The 25,131-nt window shown below is 27.1% G+C and overlaps 1 protein-coding gene across 3 annotated transcripts in view; it reads left to right on the top strand.

Moving 5' to 3' along the window:
• The window catches only part of LOC142329855 (uncharacterized), a 349,453-nt gene that overhangs the window by 304,046 nt on the left and 20,276 nt on the right, over positions 1-25,131 (top strand). For all 3 annotated transcript variants that reach the window (XM_075374727.1, XM_075374726.1, XM_075374725.1), the window contains one exon: positions 19,865-19,997. In XM_075374727.1, the coding sequence (XP_075230842.1) occupies positions 19,865-19,997 (133 nt within the window). The remainder of the gene's footprint in view (positions 1-19,864; positions 19,998-25,131) is intronic.

Below are 25,131 nucleotides of genomic sequence, written 5' to 3' on the forward strand. Positions count from 1 at the left end.
TTTTAAAACCATATTTAAAAGTTTGCTTAGTTTTTCAGTTGAGCTGACTGACATTAATTTAAGTCAACTTTTTAATATTTAATTTAAATTATGTTGCATTAATAAGAAAAATGTTTAATCTGTATTCGAATTAACTTTAATTTTTATTTTCTTGTACGAAGTAAAGGAAGTATTGTGATTGCGAGAAATTTTGGTTTTTACCAGTTTCGGTGTGACGTCTATACGTACCTCGCATTACTCAAAAACTATTAGCCGTAGAATGATGAAATTTTGGATTTAGCGGTGTCGTAACATTTAGTTGTGCCCCTTCCCTTTTGATTGCAATTGACTGCACCTAAAATATACAATTTTAATCTGTATTTGGGAAGTAGAATTACTAAAGATGGACGAAGCAGGAGCGATATAAAATGCCGAATAGCGCAAGCTAAACGAGCCTTCAGTAAGAAATATAATTTGTTTACATCAAAAATTAATTTAAATGTCAGGAAAAGATTGTTGAAAGTGTATGTTTGGAGTGTCGCTTTATATGGAAGTGAAACTCGGACAATCGGAGTATCTGAGAAGAAAAGATTAGAAGCTTTTGAAATGTGGTGCTATATAGGAGAATGTTAAAAAACAGATGGGTGGATAAAGTGACAAATGAAGAGGTATTGCGGCAAATAGATGAAGAAAGAAGCATTTGGAAAAATATAGTTGAAAGAAGAGACAGACATAGGCCACATACTAAGGCATCCTGGAATAGTCGCTTTAATATTGGAAGGACAGGTAGAAGGGAAAAATTGTGTAGGCAGGCCACGTTTGGAATATGTAAAACAAATTGTTAGGGATGTAGGATGTAGAGGGTATACTGAAATGAAACGACTAGCAATAGATAGGGAATCTTGGAGAGCTGCATCAAACCAGTCAAATGACTGAAGACAAAAAAAAAATACAAAAAAAAAACTCGAAATCAAAAGAATTTGGATTTTGGACTTTTTCTTAAAATAAGCCTCATGAGAGCTTTTGAACTACATATTATAAATGGTACTTATCTTCATTGGTTCCAGACTTATAGCCAAATAAAAGACTAATTAATGAAATATTTGGATGTTACAAGGGGAAGGCACATCGGTTCGAATCCGACTTCATTTCCGATTTTTTTTTTTTTTTTAATTTAAATATATTGATTTTAACAATTATTACCTTATGATTGTAAAATTTTTTTGCGATAAATAATTTATTTATGAAAAAAAATAATGAAAAAATCATAAGTTATTAGTGAAATAAAATTTTATGTACTTATTAAAATGTGTACATGTAATTTAATATGCTTTCAAGGAAGTCATATTGTGTCCACATCAGATTTCGTGATACATAGTATTATTTTTATTTATGTATTTGTTTCAGTCTACTGAAAATAACTCAAAATAACATTTAGTAACCTTCTACTGTTTTTTTTTTGTTTTCATTTGTTGATAGTTACATCATAATATTTTTAAAAACTTTGTATTATATACATATAGGACTTACATTTATTTAAAGAGCAATAAAGGGACTTTTACTCTAACCTAATATTTTAGCTAAGATTGTTTAAATAATTAATAATTGTATAAATATTTGATTTTAATAAAAACTAATATTTTAGCAATTGTGTTACTGTTCACTTTTATTAAAGAATTGGAGGATTGTATCTCATTTTCAAATGAAATAAGTTTAAATGAAATGCAGCAAAACTGCGTATATGTAAAATATACACAGGCGTACAAGGAAGTAACGTGGTGGCCACACCAGATTTTTTTTGTTGTAAATTCAATGCTGATAAATAAATATATATTGGTTAATCATACAGGAACTAGTTTTAATTAGTATATATTTATATAGCAGGTGTTTGAAAAAATGCCACACTTTATAGATGTATTTCTCTCATCAAAATATTTTTTTTTTAAATATTAACAAAGATGTGGAAATGTTTCGTTTTCTAATTATGGCTAGCAAAAGATTTCAATCGGATTTTTTCTCTAAAGATCAAGTAATAATTTATTAAAGCTCTACAATCACAAATTATTGAACAAAATTAGGTTTTTATACGCAAACTTAGATGAAATTTTTTTTTTAAATAGGTTCACGAACTGTATCTCTCTTAGAAAATTATAGTAAAATCTAGAAAATTTAAAAAAAATTTGACTCATAAAGCAAGATTTTTTTAAGTTAGACTTTACTCTTTTAAATTGTCAATATTCATGATAAAGCTTTGTCTTCCTTTTTAGAGAATTTAATTCTAAGAAAATTGAAAAAAGTCAATAAAATGTTGAAAAAATCCATATTATTGATAAATCAAAAACAACAAAAAACAATTCAGAAAAGTTTGTACTTTAAATGAGTTAAATATTTTTTACACGCTTATATGAATGAGTATGTATGATTGGCCTGTATTTCTCTTAATATCTGAAGAAGTTGACTTAAATACTTAAACCTTTGTAGGTTGACTTCTAAACCTTGGGCTTTGATATCATTAATTTTTTTTTTAATTTTTCAACAGGATAAAGTAATATGAACATATGAATTTAAATGAATCTGTATTTTTTACATGTACTTTGTTTAGAATTTGTGATATCAGTGCAATACAAAAGTGAATTTTTCAGTTATGTAATATGTTTAGATAGATTATTCTACAGAAATTACTAACCCTATTTAATAATACTTGAGTAATGTATTTTGCTTATTATTGAACTGAAAATTTTGTAAAACATTTCAATATTTTTAAGAGTTATTCCTCTTTTTGACAAAAAAAAATCCCCCAGGAAAAATTAAAAAAATAAATAAATAAATATATATATATATGGAAACGACTAAAGAGTATTATATATCATTGTAAAGGAGGAACAAATTTTGATAATTTGTATACCCCCCCCCCAATCTTGATGGATTTTTTGTTTTATTTTTTTTATGGTTGAAAAACCAGATAAATGCTAATTAATTATGTATCCTTTTTCAATTTATACATATCAAAAAAAAATGTAGAATCCTTTTTTTCAGCTTTCATGATATATTTTTTAAATGTGGTTCCTTGTATAAATTTGAAAAGTAAAATCACTTTTACACTAAGTGAACTGGAGGTTTGCGCCTATCTTTTTCAACCGAACTGTCAGCTGCCTTTAGTGGGACAGGCAAGCAGGGTTTGTGATACTATCTGTAGATGACATCATCCAATTACTAGTAACGTAATGTATTTGTATATAGAAAGCAAACACAACAGATTACTACAATACAATGACTAGTACACTAAACACAGCAATTGACAAGAGGGTAAACTTTCAGCTCCCGTGTTGTATTACATTTAAAAATGAACTTTAAGAGGAAATTACTTAAGTTTTCTCTCCCAGAACAATAATGAAATCTAATCTGAACATATTCATTTATAAATGAATATTTGTTTGTTTTTTGTCCTGTATGCATTCCTATACCATTCATCCGATTGCGATTTAACTTTGGTGAGTTGTGTGCATGCCCACGAAGGTTTCTGAATTAATTTGGATCCGCTAGGTGGCACTGGGTTCGAGATGAGATATTTACAAAACAAATACACAAACAGATGTTTTTCTTCTATATATATAAAAGGCAATGTTCGTATGTGTGTCCGCTGTAGACTAAAAAACTACTGCACTGATTTACGTGTGGGAAAAGAGAAAAAGGGGGAAAAGGTAATAAAGGAAAACATGAAAGGGAGAAAGTTGGGAATTTAAAAAGGGAAACTTTAAAAGGAGATGGGCAGGGAAGGGGAGAAGGTAAAAAGGTGAATAGGTTAATAGGAAAATAGGGGCATATGGAAAAAGGGAAAGATTAAATTTTGTAAAGTTCTGTAATGTTCAGTTTTTTATTTTTTTATCAAACTTTCAATTGTGTACAATATACTCAAATCTAGCAATAGTGAAACATTGCCGGCTTTGCTAGTACAAGTATTATTTAAATCATACAGAATCACATTAAAGATTTTATCAGTAGAAAAAATAATTGATAAAATTTATAATTCTGCTATTGTAAGCAAAAATTACAATGATCATATTCCACTTTGTATATTTGTGTCTTTTGAAAAATACATAGGACCAACCTCTCTTTAACATCTTTCTGCCTATTGTATCAGTAATAGCATCTTTTTAAAAAATTAAATATCTTATTCTTGAAAACAATTCCATGCTGGAACATGTATACAGTTAGTGTTCATAGATCTCAGTGAATAATTCTAGATAAGGTGATTATAAATATTGAAGATAATGAGTTTCAAGTTGGACTAACTTATGTCACTTTTTTAAGGGTTAAGAAGTTATATGAGCTGCTGTTGAAACCATCATTCAATTTTCAAAGGTTATTAAAAATTAATAAAAGTTCAGCAGTCATCAAGATGAGTTGATAGTATTGTTTAAAAGTTCATTGACAAAGTAATACTCTGTTTCTATAAAAAAATCTTTTAACTGCATTTTTTTACGAAAGAAAAATTATTTTTAATAGTTTAATAATTTGTTAAAAAGCCAATAAACCAATAAAGCACATAACTGGAATCATAATCATGTTGACACAACTCATAATAAACTAAATTCATTACGACACCAAACTACTACACTTAACAAGGTCTATATAAGCGTTTATCATTTCTAGTCTCCTGATTGAAATACCTGTAACACTCACATATTACACAAGAAATATGCATATAAGAAACATATATGCAAAATATTACACTGGAATGTTGATGATATATTAATCAATAGAAAAAAATACAACAATGTTACACATTCCAATCAACAAACTACACCTCAATTTCTCTGCAATATATGAATATATCATCAAGTCATTCAAATTTCTTTCACTCAATGTAAACTTATTGACAACAAATACACCTTTAAAATTTAAATAATACCCACTATAACTGTCACACTTACCCACAACACATCTAACTACTACAAGTGGTAGAGATATGATTGTTACATTGCCTAATGTACATACAACTTTGTTAGCTGACTAGTACATTAAGAAATCAGTACAATAAAATATCTGACACACTTTAATGACTACATGCCCACACTTATATACATCATGCTACATTAAATACAGAACAAAAATGACAATTCACCTAGGGGCAGAATATAAATAGTATTAAATTACAAAAATCAATATTTTCAGAAAAGAATGTGCACTCAAAATATAAAAAATATATATATATATACAAGGTCACTTAGAGTACTTATAAAATTTATACTGACCAATACAATAATCTGGTAGTATACAAATTAAACTGCAGTAATTGCATTAAATATTACATCACATAGACTAGATTCATCTATAAGGAAAATATACAAAAATACTGAAACAGAATAAAATTTTTCAAATCACTTTACAGAAACGGTACACAATTAACTTCAGCATAACAAATAAAAACCAAAATCTCAATACATTTGAATGATATGAAATTTAAATCTGTTATTACTTAATAACATACTTAAGAAGTTACCTTACTTTGTTTTAGAGCAACACAATTAACAGCAATATCAATTGACACTGAAATTAGTGCTCCCAAATTAACTCCATAAGGTCTTATCATAGAAGAATGTTTTTTTAAATTATTTGATTAATATTAAATAATTTTAAATATTATTATTATATGTTTTTTCAAAATAAAGGTAAAACAAAAAACATTTTTATAAGCTCAACAGTTGTTAAAATTATTTTATTTGAACATCAGAATAACAAACTTCATTATATATTTGTAAAACTAGCAGTTATGAGGTAAGATTAAATTAAAAATAAAGATATATTAAAGTATGCAAAAATAACAGAACACTAGGATATTAGAAAGATAAAAATTTAGATTGATTCTGAGAACTCTGTTTTTAATATATATAATGGGTTAAAGCTAGAAGTATGCAACTGATAAAAGTGCAATTAGGTGTGCAGATAAAACACTTGATTTTGATGTTGATCTAGAAATAAAAATTTACACAGGTTACTAAATACATTTATATAACATTAACCTTGCCATCTTAGCCTTAACCCTACCAAATTATCTTGAATTTCCATTTCAGTAAAATAGATGAATATTGTATCTATTATATTATTTTACAGTCAGGGTGTTACTAAAAAAAAATTATCCTCAACACTACCAACTTATAAGTTTGGTATTTATTTATCATATAGGACATAGATGTGTTGTGTTCAAAATATTAAAACTAGATATTCAAACAATTATAAGAGCACAGAATATATATAATATTTACATAGGTATTATTACAAATTACCATCCACTTTTTTCTGCGATTCAATTCCAGGTGGAGCAGCACATTATATATCTTTTGGACCTCCCTTCTATGCTCATTGCAGGCAGTTCTTAATTAGTTGTTCAACAATTTGGAGTGGCTCACCACACTCACAACCACCTGCATGTGACAAATCCCATTTGTTCATAAAGTACATCTACCACATCCAGTTCTTAGCAGTTAAGTCTGAACCAGAACTGTCTTAGTAGATTAAACTCTGGCACTTGCATAGAGACATTGATTGACAGCTGTAATTTTTACCCAATTCCCATGCAGATTTTTGAGATTCAAGTGCTGATTAGTTAATCCACTAATGGCTATGTTGATTGGTGCCACTGTATTGGTAATTTTTTTCTTCAGTCAATTTGGTATTAAATCTACATAAATACAATCCCACCAAACTGAAGCTTAAGCTATAAAAAATTATAATAATTATTTAAAAAATTTGTAACATCAAGTAACCCTACTTTTTTCTTTCTTGTTTTAGAGATATCATATTATCAATATATATATGTATATTGGTGAATCCATAGCAAGAAGCAGGAGAAATTGTTTTTAATCTAGAAGAGGAAATTATGATAAATTTTAACTTTGTATAAGAAAAATATTTTAGAAATAATTTTGATTGAAAATGATCTAAAAAATTGTTTAATTTAGTTATTGTGGATCAGTGAAATGGCCAAAAAGCAAAATTAACTGTTAAAGACAAATCGACTCGTTAACACTATTCAAAATATGTTGATGAACAAAGAATGAGCATTTTTGAAAAATAGTAATTTTATATGGATTCAAGAGTAACTGTACCTTTGTTTCTCTCTCTTTGGTGTTCAATCCTATAATTGGTTAGCAGCAAGTCTCCAAATTTCTCTTTCCTGAGCTAACTGAAGAAGACTTCATGCTTGCTGTTACTCACTCATACTTGCTGTTATTATTAATAGCATCATGCTTGCTTTTACTCGGGATATCCGTAGATCTTTATTTTGTGGTTTCTCATTGCCTTGTGAATTCTTTGCTGTTGGCTATTCAGCTCATTCACCTTTAGGAGGCAATTTCCACCTCCTAGGACAAGAGATTGCCCTATTCTTACCCACTCATCTGCCCCTCTAGGAAGCCATTGGAATTTGGTAGGGGTTAGACTTCTTATTCCAGGTGTCAATCAGTTTGTGCATTCGTTAGTCGTTTTAAGTACAAAACGTTGTTCCCTCTCTACCACGGGGAAGTGAATGTCAGGATTTTCCCTTCCTTGACTCTAGAACCATTAGGCATTTCCTAGACTCTCTGGTACTTATAGAGAGGATCCCTTTGTTTAATAAGTATTAAAATACTTTTTTTTTAAAAGTTAACATTATAATTCAACCAGATGGTTGAATACAAATTTTACTCAACTGAGGAATTCACAAATTACTGTTGATTTTTTTTTTAATTTTTATTATTGTGAACTTTTTTTTACTTTTATCTATAATTAACTGCTAATTTGCTAACTTACATGGTTGAGTGACGGCATCTCTGCATTTCATCCAGAAGGTTCTGGGTTAAAATTCGAACCATGCCTGGCATTTTTCATATGGTACAAAATTTATCTGTCATAAAATGACTGTAATTGAGTGTAAGATTATTGTTGCTCTGATAGTAAATAAATAAATATAAACATAATTGAGAATTTACTTTAATTAGATGTAAATATTTGATTAACTATTTGCAAAAAATTAGAATTTATGAATAAATAAAAAAATACAAATAAATGTAGAGTTAAATGAAATTGAAATTATTTGTTAATTTTTTAAAAGATACTTGTTTGTTGTGATAAATGTTTATTTTTTTTAATTTTGTACGTGGCTTAGAGTAAGGTAAATTCTGATTAAAGTTTTTTTTTTTTTAATTCAATTATTCATTAATAAATGTAATTAAATATCTTATAACTAAATAAAAATGTTTTTCGATGTTCAGAATTATGTTTCATAGAACTATTATAATTTTTTATAGCGTTCGTAACTGTACCTATGTTTAATCATTCATTATTTATTATCAGTCACCATAAATGTAGCGATAGAAGTATTTTATTTCTTATTCTAAACCGGTATCATTTTTAATTCATGCTTTTTTTCATATATATATATATATATATATATATAAGTAAAGAGATCAAATAAAAAGTATGTAATATGAAAAATTATGTGTAAAATAAATTATTTGACGGTCTGTGAAATAAATGATAATTGGAATGAATAATAAAAATAAAAGCAAGTTTTAATTTTATTGTAGAGATGGTCTTATGTATTAAATTTTAATTTCATTTATTTTTTTTTATATTCATATTTTCACATAATAAAGCAATTTATTAAAGCCTAAAATTTAGACATAAACCCTTTATAGGGGAAAGCAGGGGTCAACAAAGAGGTTGTGAATGTTAATGACATATCAAATGATAAAAGCTACAGTAAAATAACAACACTATCTGTAGATTAATCTAGTAATAGTAATAATACTTTAGTCTATAATTATATAAGGCTACTCTATACTTGTTGCACTCAACCACTTAACGTGGTTAAAAAGAAGTTGTAATACTATGAAATAAAAATGATTAATCCAGTAAAAGGGCTTGAACTAAGGAGCTTTCTCTTACGTGTTGGAAAACAACTGACCATTAACCACTTTTCCATATGTCATACTAAGTAATCTTCCTGTATCTAATTAAACAAGAAAAAATATTCATAATGTGGCAATTTATAATACTTATTTAGTCACAAAATTATATACGCTTTTTTTTTGTTTTTTTTGTAATATTATATCTTAACCACTCTACCAATCAGAGTGGTAGTAGTGAAGTTCAGGGTTCAAATCTTTTTCAGACTTGTTAATTTTTATATGCTACAAAATTCATCTTATATAAGTAATTGTTACTGGAAAGTTAGCCTGCACTTGATAAATTAAATTAAATTATCAATTAGTAGGTTTCTAAAGTTTTTTAATTACAAAAATAAAATTTTAATTCATAGAATTATTTTATCCTTTTAATTACAGTATCAAATGGTTGTTAAATAAGATATTTATCTACAGTATACTTCTTTAATAGTCTGCTTTTTTTTCAACCTTGAATTTCTTTCTAAATGAACATAAATATAATATAACAATCAGGTTTATAACTAATGTTTGGAAGTGTATTTGCCAGTTTGTTTACCTCAAAACTGAATATACATCACTTTATATAGTAACAACATTGTTTTTATTTATAGTAATAAAATTTAAATAATATATACCAATACAAATCATTGATATGTTTCACTAGTATTTATCATAACAGGATTATTTAGTTACAAAAGAAAGAATATTGTATACCTTAATTATTCCATCTTTATTTAAGTAATAATTAATAAACTGTTGCAGTATTATATACACTCATATCAAGCATAAAAAATGGATAGGTAGTTTAAATTAAAATGTACTTCTTATTTTACTTATTTATTTCATGGAATATCTTATCGAATTGATATAACAGCAAATGAATCAACTAGTATCATCAGCAATTTTTCCTATATCGGTACTTTTGTTTCAACTAGATACTGGCTGGCATGTCGCCACCATTCTCAATTTGGCATTTGTCTGATCAGACAATATGAATTGATCAGTTGTTAATTTAGAATATATCTTGTTTGGAATGTACCCTGTTTGAACAGGGTGTATTAGAATGGTAAAGACAGGCATCAGTGTTCCAATAGAGACTGGGACCACCTCCATGTCATTCAATCCTGTGCACGGCATGGAAATTCATGTAAATGTTCATGGATGTCAGAATTCATTAGTTAAGTAAATAGGTTTTAACATAATGGTGTAGATTTACATGAGTGTACATTAAATGGAAGTATTTTTAAATTCATATATATTCAACACCCTAAATTGAAGTAAATAATAAAAATACTACTCAATTTTTCAGTAAACTAGCATCTTCATTTTTTCTGAAACATTCTGAGTTCAATTATGTCCCCATCCAAGTCTTGAGTTTATATGGAATGAATTAATTACATAAAAAACACATAATAAGAACAAAGTATAAAAATTATCAAAACAAAAAAAAGAATATGTATGCCACTAATTGAAATTTATTAATTAGGAAGAATTAAAAAAAAATATATATTTAAAATAATATAATTAAGTACTTTGTAAGCAAATAATGATAAAAAATAGAATTTGTTTATAGTGTTACAAGATAGAATGTAAGATTATTTCCTCTAAAATGGAATATTTTACATAAATAGGAAATATGTTTTTGCAGCAGAATTTTAAAAAAGAGCTATATATTAATGTGTTTGCAGTTAATTAATTTTTATGTAAAAGATAAGAAGACAAATTCTAAAAATAGATGTTAGGAAATGTAAGATGTAGGAAATTAAAGAGAAGTTTTCAAATCTGGTTCATTGCGATAATATTAATAAAAATAATCAATGTACATATACACACATATATTTATATACATTTACTCATATATTTATATAGTGCATTTAAAATTTGATATCTTTGGAAAACAAAACAGATAATCTGATTGTGAAAAATTATTAATTGTCTACCAGTAATACTTAAAAATACGTTCTTTATAGTAATTTCTATATTTCTTCTAAACATGGTGATGTCTAGAAAATATGAGGTGACTAATGCGTCTTCAAATAACACCCTGTCTGCTTTTATATATCTTCTGATATTAACTTGTGATAGATTGCTTACTTTATTACCCACATCCTTCTTTAGAATGTAATAGGCCACATTATAAAATCTTTGGTAATTAAACTTCCTAGACAACATATCTAAATGTTAAGTATAAAATAAAGTGAAATATCCAATATTTTAATTAGTTTTTATTATAGTAAAATATAAAATTAATTTTTAGAACTGTAATAAATGACCATTACATTCATGCATTTATTTACCTCTCACTTGTGTATTAAGTTATAAATTTTACATTATACAAAAAATGTTAATTTATAAGATTAGATTAAGACTATTAAGAAACACTTTCTTCATTTCTATATAAGTGATGATAAAAATAATAAAATAAAATAAATATCCTTCGAGTTTCAAGTTTTTGTTTTTATTAGATTTTAAAGAATTTCTTGAATGTTGTTTTAACGCTTCTAAACAACTAATAATTATAGTGAACTGCATATTTTCTGGGTCAGTAATAATCAATGAATTTTTTTTTTATGCTTATTATTACATCTTAGAAGAAAACATTTATTTCTATCATTACAGAAGTATAAGGAAAATATTATCAGATGTATGTATATAATCGTAATGGTAGTTGTAATCGTCTAATGACATATCTACTCTACAAAACTTATAATTTACTTTCAAAATATTAAACTCAGAAACTATATTATTCTTTTGTTTTACATCTATTAAAAGTTGTTTTGTTTGTTTTTATATTTATCTTTATTTCTTTTTCTTAATGGGAACAATATCTAAAGAACATACTATGTTGTTATTGTTTTTATTTTATTATTACTCTAGTTAGTTAATATTACTGTAGTATTATAAAGTTACTATGTTTTTATTCAATTCTTCGATATTATTATTAGACATTCATAAAATCCGGTTTATAAAATAACCAATGTTTGAATATATTAGACAATAAATTAATTTTATATTATTTAATCACTAATATATTTTCAGAGGAAAACTCTCTTTTATGACAAAGAAAATTTGTTTAATTAAGTATTTGAGTTATACTTATTTGTACCAACTTTACTAAATGAAAGATCAACAGTTTATATTTGTAATCTATTACTTTCTTATTTTAATTTTTGTATCATAAAACATGCGTGATTTGACCAAATTTTAAAACTTCTATTTTTCCTAGTTCTGACATCTTTTATAGCTTTTGTGATTATACTGAGCAAGAGATAAAAGAATGCAACGAATGTTGTGAGGGAACTAAAATAATTGGGATGAACTCTATTCATCTGTAGGCACAAATTAATTTAAAATTATCCGAATGACATCGTATTTATTTCAAACAACGATAGCTGTCAGAGAATAACCTCATACTGATATTTTTTTTTAGAAATTCTCATACTGATATTTTGAAAAGTAAATACAAAATCAAAATTTATAAACAAAAAATATGATATAATGGTCTGCTCCAAGGTCTCTGAAACTATTAACATTAAAATAAATGGCTATGTCCTCCAGCAAGTACCAAAGTTTTAATATCTAATCATTTTCTTCGCTTTGATTAAGAAAAATAAGACAGTAATTAGGAGAGAAATGTGAGACAATTAGTTAGGGAAGCCAAGATCGCATTTCATAATAAAAGACAGCTTTTCAATTCAAAGAGCTTCAGTGTGGATATGAAAAACAATTGTTGATATCTTTTATGGCTCTAAAATGTAATGGACAAAATGAAGAAACAACTTGAATGGTTTATGAAATAATGATATAGGAAGTTATTAGTATAAATATTAGTTAGGAAGTTATTAGTATAAATTATTAGTATAATTTTGTTATGTTTATTATGATTGTGGCTGTTGTTGTTATTAATATTATGTTTCATGTAATAGGGGATATTTGTGGAATCAAGATGCACATAAAATGTATTTTTTATTTGACAGTTAAATGTTTTTTTTTAAACTAGCTTCTTTCATTAAGAGTATTCGATGTTTACTATATTTTGGTTTAAGAGACCATTACTTTCTTTCAGTCACTTAATGTTTATTGATTTTATGTTTTTATTCATTTAATGAATGATTTTATGTTAATTCTTTCTATAGTGATTGGTATAAATCTGTGATTTATTCCACAGATTTCTGAGCATTGCCCGAAAAATACTCCTGGATTTTTAGTTATTAGTCTGATTTGGTTAAGTCGTCCTGGGATTGCATCTATTTTTACTCCTATTGATGGGATTGTTCAAGAGTGAATTACGTCTGATGATGATACAATTATTCGAATTTGTGTTAAGAATGGGATAATTATTCGGTTGTCTACTTCAATTAATCGGAATGATGACAAATCATTTTATGGTTTTATATATGATTCAAATTATATTTTTTTAGAGTCTGAATATTCATAAGATCAGTATCATTGATGTCCAATTGTTTTAATAGTAATTGATGGTTTAATTACTTCTTCTATTAGGTATAAAGTTTTAATTGATGGGATAGCAATAAAAATTAAAATAATTGCTGGTATTGTTGTTCAGATTGTTTCTATTATTTGGTTTTCTGTTAATATGTTATTTGATAATTTATTTTTTGTTATTGTTGCTATTATAATTGTTACTGTTACTGTAATAGATAATAGGATTATTATGGTGTGGTCGTGGAAATTTAGAAGTTGTTCTATGATTGGTCTTGCTCTATTTATTATGTTAAATTTTATTCATGATGATATTTCTAAGGAAATTTTTTTAATTTATTAATGAATTTTAAGTTCATGATAGGAACGATCTAAGGATCGTCGATACGATCGTAAACTTTGATCGAGACGGTAATATTCTCATAAGAGAATATTACATTATCTTCATTGAAGTGAGTTAAATGACTTTTACATAATTATTAATTTAACTGTCTTTAAATAATATGTAAAATAATAATGCATTTTAAACGAAAATATATATTCTCCAATTATAGATATGCATTTTGTTTATTTTATATATGGCATACAAATACAAATTATTAATTTCTTATCTTGTATCTTGTCTTATTATTATTATTTCTTACACTTAGTTTTTTGTATCTTGTCTTATTATTATTATTTCTTACACTTAGTTTTTAATTGGAAAGAATCCTTTATCCAGGTCCATTATACTGGTCTTGTTACAATATATTATTAAGTAATACTTGTACATATTAATCTTACTATTTTATTAATAAATATTTTGTTTATTTTATATATGGCATACAAAACAAATACAAATTATTAATTTCTTATTATCTTGTATCTTGTCTTATTATTATTATTTCTTACACTTAGTTTTTAATTGGAAAGAATCCTTTATCCAGGTCCATTATACTGGTCTTGTTACAATATATTATTATTAAGTAAAAACTTGTACATATTAATCTTACTATTTTATTAATAAATGTTACTATTTTAATAATCTTAATATTTTATTTTATTAAATTATTTTAATAATTTCACATTTATTACATGTGAAAATTAATTTTTTACTTAGTATAAGAAATAAGACATAAAAATCACATTATATAAAAAAATAACAAAAATTTAACAAAAGATCCTAAAAAAAAGTATTAGAAAAATAAAGTTATAATTTGCTGAAGAAACTTTCATGTTAAAAATAATTTTTCAACAAAATAATTTTGAATTAATTTGAGCCAAACTTACTTAAAGTATATTGTTATTTAAATTTATTGTTCTGTTCATTTATTTCTTTGTCTATTGAAAATTTATGTTCTTATATCCTTAATTTTATTACTTTTACTTTTATCTCATTGTTCTGCTGCTGCTGAAAAAATTTAAAATAAAGAATTAAAAATATATATATATACAAGAGTGATTTATTTTCCTAAAGGTTTAATTTCCGGATTTCTGGAAAAAGTAAGTCTACAGTTGAAAAATAAGTAAACTTTTTGGTGAAACTGAATGTTCCAAATGTTAGTTAAAGTGTAAATGTTCAAAATAGTGGCCTTCAGCATCGATACATTCTTGGGTAGTCACGACTTATTCCATAGCTTGTACCGAAGTGTCCAATGAGATTTCTGTGCATACCAATTGAATCTCATCCCAAAGTGTCTCCAGGTTACATGGTTTATGACAGTACACTTCATCTTTTACTGGGTCCCATAAAATTTTGTTGGTAGTAACACCTGTCATTACCATGCAAAAATGTAAGGGAAGATGAATTTAACAAGCATTGTTAGGTTAACAAGGTTGTTAGGTTGTTCTGCAGTTGTATTACCTTCAAAACAGAAAGGTCCAATGAGTTCCCTAGGAGACAAACTGCACCACCCATTCACACCAAGAAAACTCACAGCCTTTTAACAGATGTGGGGATTATCTTCAGCTCAGTACATAAAATTATGCCTATTGACAGTTGCATTAAATATGAATTGTGCTTCAACCAACCAGACAATGCTACCCATAAATCAAAGTTGACATGTAACCGTGAATCCATTCACAAAATTGTACCCTGTGGTCTGGGTCGTCATCACTTAGCTGTTGCACCAGCCTTGGAATGTACACACACAACTTGCTTTCTTCACAATGTGTCGCAAACTACAGTACTAGCACTTACACCACTCTTGTGTGACCCTTGCCTTGCAGATTTTTGTGGTGAATGTTGAAACAGTTCCACCACTCTACTTGAAGATTCATCACTTGTAGCTATGCAAGGTCGTCCCGATTGGCCTTTCAGGACATCACACAGTGTTCCACGGACCTCGAATTCATTTCATTGACATGTGAAGGCCACCATTTTGAACATTACTTTAACCACCATTTGGGACATTCAATCTGACCAGAAGTACACATATTTCTCTGGCCTGCAACCTTACTTTTTCCAGAAATTTAACCTTGTAGGTAGGAAAATAAATTTTCCATGACCGTTAAAAATGTATACATTTTTTGAAACATTCTGTAAATAATTGTATATAACAAAGTTCTCCTGATACTTTCATAACCTTTCATAGTGAAAATAATGGAAAAAGTAATTATAAACATAAGTCCTAAAATGTTTTGTTTCGAGTAATAGGTAGTGAAAGATTTCGCTCAAATTTCAACTACTCCGGTGAGGTCATACTGAAATTTTTAGGACGTTAATTAAAGGACAGAATTAATGATTTATTTTTGACCTGAAAAATTGTAAAATAACTGTATTAGAAGTAGTTTTTGAAAAATCTGGGGTGAAAAGTAATAAATTGTGGTAAAAAGCCCTGTATTTTTCTTTGATGTGAACAAAATGGTGTAAAATAAGTTGAATAAAACCAAGAAAAGTTAAAAAGTTAGCTCGCTTTTTAAAGTTGCTCAGCCAGATCCGTTAATTCCTCACGAGAATCTATTTTTGTTTTGAACACAACATTTTTCAACCATTCTCAAACGCAAAAATCTAAAGTTGCTAGATCAGGTGATCCTGGTGGCCAAAAATGTGTACCTCCATGACTGATCTATTACTCAGGAAAATGATGATTTAACTGAGAGGAAACGACAAAAGTGGGGGAAACGCACCATCGTACTGAAAGTGTATACTTTGTGTCTCAGCATTAGAGGAACATCTTCAAGTAGTTGCAATAATTCTTCTTGAAGAAAGTGCAAGGTCTAAACAGCTGAATGTGAAGTACCCAGCATACATTGATACTAAATCGGAAACTGTCTTCCACCATTTCATGAGGATTTACTTTTGCCCATGTATGCTCATTGCATAAGTTGGTAAAGCAATTTCGACTGAAATTTGTCTTTTTGGTAAACAAAATATATTTGTACAGTTGTCGATTTCTGGAACTCCAACCGAAGCGGACCTTCTCCTTGGTGTAGATGCAATAAGGATAAAACTTGTTTTAGTTAAGTGTTTCCAAACCATCGAATGTGAAACTCCAAACCGTTTAGAAAAACATTGTGTACTGACTCTTGGACTGTGCTGAACTGCATTGATAATAATTTCATCAATAATAGTGTTGTGTTGGACAGCATTATTGCAATGGTAAATTGATCACATTCTAACTAAAATTCACCAAACACTTTCGCTATTGACAACACACTTTACCATACCCAATATACTTAATGTTCCTCTATATAAATATATATAATATATGAATGTGAATATGAATTCCTCTATAATGTTCCAATATACAGAATGATTTAAAATATATAAAATTAAAGAGATTTATAGTTATAATGCTAAATTTCTTCTTCATGAAGAAGAAATTTAAAATTGACAAAGCTAACAGTTAAACGGCTGTTTGGAAAGAACAGCTGTTTCAGTTTGTTTATATGAACTGTTATCCCAAGTACACAATGTACACTACTACAGAACTTTTTATTTGTGAAGTTTTACAGTAATATGTATTTTATGATTCCTAATTTAATTATTTTTAATTTAAGAAGTTTGTTTTATTACGTATATACTAGTAATATCTGCTATTATTGTTATTAAGAAAGGAATATTTTGTCTATATTTAATGATTTTGTTCAAGTTAAAATTTATTAATTATCAATTCACTTTAGTTTACTGTGTATAGAAATTATTAAAACAATCTAAATATTTCAAAATTTACTGTTTCATTATCTATGATTTGTATATAATGTTAACAGAATCAAAGCTGCTTCCTCACCTGATTAAATAGATTTTGCTTTTTCATACAATATTTATATTAAATAAATAGAAGTAGTACATTAATTATGTAGCCAGCTCTTTGTAGGACTACCTTTATCATGGTTTTAAATGTATCTGTCCGGGTGCTACAACCCAGTGTGGGCTTTGGCCTCATCCACTACTCACCTCCAATCTTCTCTACCTGTCATCAATTTTCTCCATCTTCTCACCCCCACTGTTGTCAGCATGTTGGAGTCAGCACATTTTTGGCCTGCCTCTTCTCCTAGTCCTGTCTATTCCTCCATACATTATTCCTCATTACAGTCTCTCTTCTGTCATTCTTTCCACGTGACCCAGCCAACTAATTCTTTGTGACTTTATTACCCGTAGTATATTTTTCCTTGCAGTATTCCCCCTATTTCCTCATTCCTTCTTATCCTTCATGTTCCTTCTTCAAAAATAGGTCTACATACTCTCCTTATATTTATTTATAGGACTATTTTTATGTTTGAAATGGAGCTGTTGATAAAATGTAAGTGATTCAAAAAGAGCTTGTCATCTTTCAGTGTAGAAATTTATTCAGAATATTAACAGGACTGTTAAGAAGTCACCTTAAATCTGAATCTAGGTTTTCATAAAATTGTCATTTTTGGATCAATATCAGCACAACTGTTAATATAGCAGAAATCCTATTTGAGAACAGTTTCTTACCAAATTGATTTTTCATATAAAATTTATGGGTCTTTCTGTAGGTATATAATTTCTGCAGCTGTGATTGGACTTTTTAGCACAGTTTGATAGACATATAAAAATTAGCATAAAAGAATTTTTATTTTTAATGAAATCATATATAAAATTTCAATTGATGTCAAACTAGAACATTACATTCTTGAAGTTGGTTCCACTCAACCAGTCAAACAATGTTTAAAATTGTTATCAAGGAAATCTCTTGACTATTATGTGATGCACTGGTTGCTGAAAGTGAAATTATCCTTCTTGATTAATTTCTTCAGTGAAAAACAATGACAAAGAAGTTAAAAAAAATTAGACCAAAATTTCAACTTATCTTGGGCATAAAACAATTTCAGAACAATTATTTTCTAAACAAACTTCTAGCATGAACAGTTATTTGTAGGACTACTAGGAGACTCCATAACATACTGAATGTGAAAATTATATTGAAATAATCTTTTTGTAGTTATTTTTCACGGAACCATACATAACTAGCATGTTTTACATTTTTTAAATTAGTTTTTTCAGAGAAAGAAAAAACTAATAAAAATTCTATATAACCAATAATTATTCTGTATACATGTAGCAATCAGTTGTAGAAATATAGTTTTATGCTTATCTCTGTAAATTACTATTTTTTTTTTTTTTTTTTTTTATACGTATATATATATATACTTAAGTAATTATTATTAATTTGATTATTCTTATAACTAATATCCAAGTGAATTTAGATACTATTTGCCAATATTATGTCTCAACTATAATAAATAATAATAAATACTTAAACAAATAAATTCCAACAACTAAGTAAATATGTTATTTTATCACATCTTATTTTAGAAGTATCACAAATGTATAAATTATTTTTATTCGTTTTGATGTAATGTGGTTCTAAAGAAGTTTTAGCTATTTGCTTCTAGAAATTGTGGGAAAGAAATTTCATGCTATTTATAAAATGGTAACTTTATTAGTTGGAGTTCTTATAACAATATCCACGCGTTCAGTCATGTAGTCCTTTTGATTCATTCTAAGTCCTCAGTAGTTTTTCTAAGAATATTTATTGCTAGTAATCAATATTGCTAGTCTTTTTGTATTTAAGTCAATTGATCATAACCAAAGCTAACTAATTAAATGCTATTGGTTACTCTCAGTTCTTCCCCTCAATTTCTATTTTTTTGTGGTTTCTAATTTGATTTGAATAAAAATGTAACCATTTTAAAGTTTTCATAGCAAAATTCAGTTGAATTAAAAATAATACTGAAAATTTCAACCTCTACATTTTCAGGAGATATTGAACAATATATTTACAAACCATAAGATACTTTTTCAAATTGTGAATGATGGCATTTTGTCAATTAACTTTTTTCAATCGCTGTTTAACTTTGAAACTTACACATCATATAGATAAGGTATGGAGTTTTTGAAAGAAAATTAAAAGTTTCAAGATCAGGAACACTATCATTCATCACAGAAATTTAAATTTATATGTTAAAAATTAATTAAATTTATATTAATACTATTATTGCTAGTCTTTACAGAAATACATTAATTTTTAGTTTTAGAAATTTATTTAATATTTATTTTCTTTCAGATGAGGTCCTCTGAGATGTTCTCCGGATCGGAGAGCAGCTGCCGCACTCCAGAGATGTGGCATGCTGATGATGATGATATTGAAGTAGAAGTTCCACCTTCTGATGATGATAGTAAACATGCAGGAAAGCATGGTAGGTAAACATTATTAACAATAGCAATAACATTAGCATATCTACATTAATAATTAACTGAATACATTTCTTCAACTTTCACAGTTTTATGTTTTTAGGTAATTATTTACACACAATCTCTCATTATATCTTTCTTCTTAAATCTTTTGTCCTCTTGCATTTCCCTGTCCCCAGTTCCTCTTGCTTCTATTCCCTGATTTGATTTCATACATGTTTATGAATATATTAAATTGGGGTAAAAAGCCATACGTTTTTATGTTTGATGCACAATAACATTGTTAAATGGGTAATAAGCACAATAAACTTTTAAACAAAACTTTTAGACAATTTAATCTGAACAAAATAGTTTAAGATAAGTTGAATAAAACAAAGAAATATTCAAATTTTATTTAGAAACTGTACACTACTACATTTATCAGAAAAGTTCTTATTTAATATAAACAAAAAGCACGATCACTATTAACTGTATTTTCAAAAAAGATTGGAGCCACAATGCACAGTCTACTCGTACCAATCCAGACTCCAATTTTTGATTTGTGTAAAGATTGTTTGTGAAATTCACAAAAGAGGTTATTGTCGACTACAGCCATATATTTTGTGAATTAATGTTCCCTCCAAGATGAAACCACGCTTCATTTGTAGTGTGAAGGATATCTATGGAATTTTAGTCAATAATATTTAAATCATTGACAATAACTTTTGTCTTTTGGCATGATCTGTAGGTTTCATTTCTTGAACACACATTATTGAACACATTAGTCTGATATCTTTCTGCTTTGCTAACTTACACATTGACTTTGATGGACTTTTAGCCATACCATCTGAAATATCAAGCAGCAGAAATATTCATTTAGTTTAAGTGGTTTTCCACTTCGATTAGAGTCTTCAACACAGCCTGTTGCCTGAAACTTATCAATAAAAGTTTGAACTCATTGAACTGAGGAACAAGAGTATTTAGAAACTTTTCAGAAAACTTGTGCTTCATTAAATCGGTATACTTGTCATGTTCTCCAAAGATGTGTTCAACAAGAGAAATGTATTCCTCTGCCGAAAGAACAATTACATTTCTTGCGACTATTGATTCCAATAAATGAAACATGAAACTAAACTGACATTTGATTTATTACTGAGCAACATAAAAAAAAACCCACAGGGTAACCAACTTAATGCCCAAAGAAGAGAATGCTCCACATAATTCTAAAGCATACTGCACAGCAACTTTCCGAATATATATGTATATACATATATATTTTCTTTTTTACTAAATTAAATATACTTATGAAAAGGAATTATTTTTATCATATTTTATAAATACAAAAAAACCTATTTTTGCTTTGTATTTCAAAAATTATTATGAACTACTCCCAGTCTAACAATTTTTTGCATTGATCATGTCCATTCTTCTCTAGCCACCTCATTCATTATCATTGATCTTCATTCAATTTAATATATATAAATCTACAAGTAATTTGCATCCTAAATTATATCTAGGATACTACTAATTATACTCTTATTATACCTAGGTTTTGTATAATAGCAGTTAGAACAATTGATAACAATAATACCAGACCTTAAGCAAATGAAAAAAACAAACTATATGAGTTTATTTTATAAAAAAATAAAATTCTGTCCATAGTAGCTTGTTTTACCAGGACCTGCTTTTTATTTTATTTCCATTCATAGGTTACTCCTCAAAAAATTAAACCATTAACTTACTGTAAACAGAATTCCAAAGGTAACAGGTAAGCAAGTATTATTAAAAAAAGGTTTTTTCAAAAATCTACCCCAATCCATGAATTAAAAAGGGGGGTATAAATTCTTCAAAAATATAAAAATTGTTGAAATAAGTTTTTATAATATGAGAAGTAAAGTAAAATGAACTATCCAAATCAATGAAAGTTACTACATTTCTATTGTATTAGAGCACACTCTTTTTTTTTACAGATTTCATTGTAATTTTTCATATTTTTATTCCATTCTCCTGTAATTAAGAGAATAAATTATTTTTATTCTTGATTATGTTTCATCCTTTATTAAAAAATACATATATATAAAATTAAATAAGTAAACTGAATAAGAAAAGCAATAATAATTTGTTCATGGTTCAATGATGTTATAACCACATTTCTTTTGTGATAGATGAATGCAATTCAGTGAAAGGTGTTTTGTTCATTTCATTTTCTTGTACAGTTTTGTTGAGAAACAACACATCGGCTTTGTTCCAGTCATTTACTATTATTATTTTATTATTTCAATCTAGCATATAATGTTATTATTACTAATAATAAAATACATAAACAAGTAAATTCCAATAACAGTTTAATGTTATTTTATCACATCTTGTTTTAAAAGCATCACGAATGTATAAATTATTTTTATTATAATTGTAGGTTATTATTTCTTTATATTATATTATTCACTCCTAATACAATTTATTTAATTTATAATTATTGTTATGACACGATTATATTATAAATATACTCGCACATTGAAAATAGTAACTTATAAACTCTAACAATATTCTAAAATAAAAATTGTTGAAGTAAACTTCACCTCTTTTATCTAATATATATGCATGTACAGGTGTGTGCATGCACATACATACACACACACACACACACACACACATACACACACATTGTATTTATACAAGAGGTTTTCATAAAATTCAACTGAAACCTCTCAAAATTAAACATCCAATGTCAACTGTGTCAAATTGCAAAAATATAGTTTTATGTTTTCACATATAAATTACAGACTTTATTAAATATTCTGAGAAGATTGAAATATTTACTGTAAATGTAAGTTCCCAGCTTTATCAAATATTTACTCATGTTTTATCGTAAATATATTTTACTCATATCATATTTAAATTAATCTTTTGCTTAAATGTTGTATTATCAGAATAATTATTTTCTGTTTATTTCAAAGAAACATTGAAAGCAGCAATTTGAAATGCAGGATCATTTAATTTAACAAATTTATTAAATAATAAAAAAGAAGAAAAAAATGTGAATTGTTGCTTGAAATTTGTATGAGAGAATGGCCGGCCGGCCGGTCATTGTCAGCAATAAACTGTAATAAATTAAAAACATTGTATTGTAACTGAAATCATCACAATACAAATTGAACATCATAGTTCTATAATTTGAGTTATTTCTAGTATCTGTTAATAGTCACACAGAAATTGTTTTTTGCCATTTGCATTTATCAAATTAACACGCATGGATTTTTTAAGTCATCTAATGATGTTCCAATGTGCCCATGTAATGAAACAGTTCATAATTGTTTCTTAATGTTGTACTTTATACATTGCTATAGTGTAAATTTATGTGAATTAGCAATATCTAGTTGAAAATAGATGGTTGAAATGGTTGAAATAGATTAAACTTTAATATTTTAAAAATCTGCTTGATTAAGCCTGAGGTAAGTACTATAATGCCTTATAAGGATTCCTCTTATTAACTTCAATTCAGATAAGATCCCTTTACGCTACTACCTGTCAGTTTAGTTTTGTATTTCTACTTTCCTTTCCTTTTTTTAAATAATGATTTCCCTTTACTCGATTTTGTTCTGTACTAATTTGTAATCTCTTGTATTACGATATTCTTCAATCTTAATTATTAATTTAATGTATTCAAATTTTACATAATCAGCCTATGTACAGAGATTGTTTTATGCATTATTGTCAGTTAAATCTAAGTAGTTACACGTTGAGTAGTACAGGGACAAAAAAATAACAATACTTTTGGAATAACTTAAAAGTATTTTTAGAATGAATAACATGATTCATGGAGAGTAAAACATATATTAGCCTTAAAAGGATTGAATAACTTGAATTATTACTATTTGATTTTTTTTAATTACACAATGATTTTATGACTACATTTCTTATTTAATAAATGTTTTTAATAGTGACAATAAAAGCAAGTTAATTATATCAATAATAACAGATATTCTTTTTTAACAAATAGCAGTTGTTGTATTATTATCAGTGCTACAATAAAAGAATATCAAAAAGCAAATAGGAAAACATGGAAACTACCTTCTCTTGCTGACAGATTAGAAACACAATAGAGTAAGAAACATTTGTTATTTGCGAGATATATTCATAATATATTCCTTATCTCATAAGATATTCCTTAAGTTGTGAATTTTGCATAAAACTATCAACAATAATTAATTGAATTACTGTCATAAATTATTATAAAAATAATGCACACATACGATTGTAATTTTTCTTTGTTGTATTATGTACTTTGTACGATGTAATGTAAAAAGCATGTTATATGTAAGTAGATTATTAATTCTTAATGCAATTTAAAAAGAATTAATTACAGAAATTTTAATTAATAAAAACAGTAAAACCATTCATTCCTTAGGTTAATATTTTAGAAATCACATCCATGATTTATCACTTTTTCTAATTTTTTAGTAAAAATGTAAAAACTGAAGTTATGACATTTAATTCAATGTGAAGGAACTTGACTACTCACTGTTGGTTTTGTAACACATACTCGTCTTTATTTCAGTATCTCATGGAACAAGATGAATGATTTTGGTCATAAATGCTTTAATAACTATTGTATATTTTTTCTGGAGACATATCATAGTATAAAATAATAGGCCAATTGTAAAACTGGAGTAAGTTTAAACAGAAAGAATACCTGTAAATTGGATTATCAATAATGTAATGAGTTTGCTAATGGAAATGTTTTGATATAGTGCTTACAAGTTTTGTTAATGTAAATTTTTCATCATTTCTGTGTGCATTATGAAAGAGACTTTTTTAAACTATTAAGTATTATTAAGAATTTGTGCCTTGTAATAATTTCTCCTCTCCTAGTAAGAGCCCTACTGTGGCTTTATAACACTTTATTGGAGTTATTCAGCAAACAATCAAGTCAGAGATGGAAATTTGGTAATGTTTTACACCAGAGGTTGAGCCCCTTTTTAATTCTACCTCTGGTGAATGTCATTTAATGTGACCTTGTGAGCTTATAAAAAGACTCAAAATTATTTATACAAATATAAAATACAATAATTTCAGTAAAAAAAGTTCCTTTCCATTCCCCTTTTTTTGTACATTAGAAAGCTAAGAATTGTTTACCTCAAGCTCAACAACTTGTTTCCT

The sequence above is a fragment of the Lycorma delicatula genome, chromosome 9 (assembly GCF_047948215.1).
Source record: "Lycorma delicatula isolate Av1 chromosome 9, ASM4794821v1, whole genome shotgun sequence".
Classification (NCBI taxonomy): Eukaryota; Metazoa; Arthropoda; class Insecta; order Hemiptera; family Fulgoridae; genus Lycorma; species Lycorma delicatula.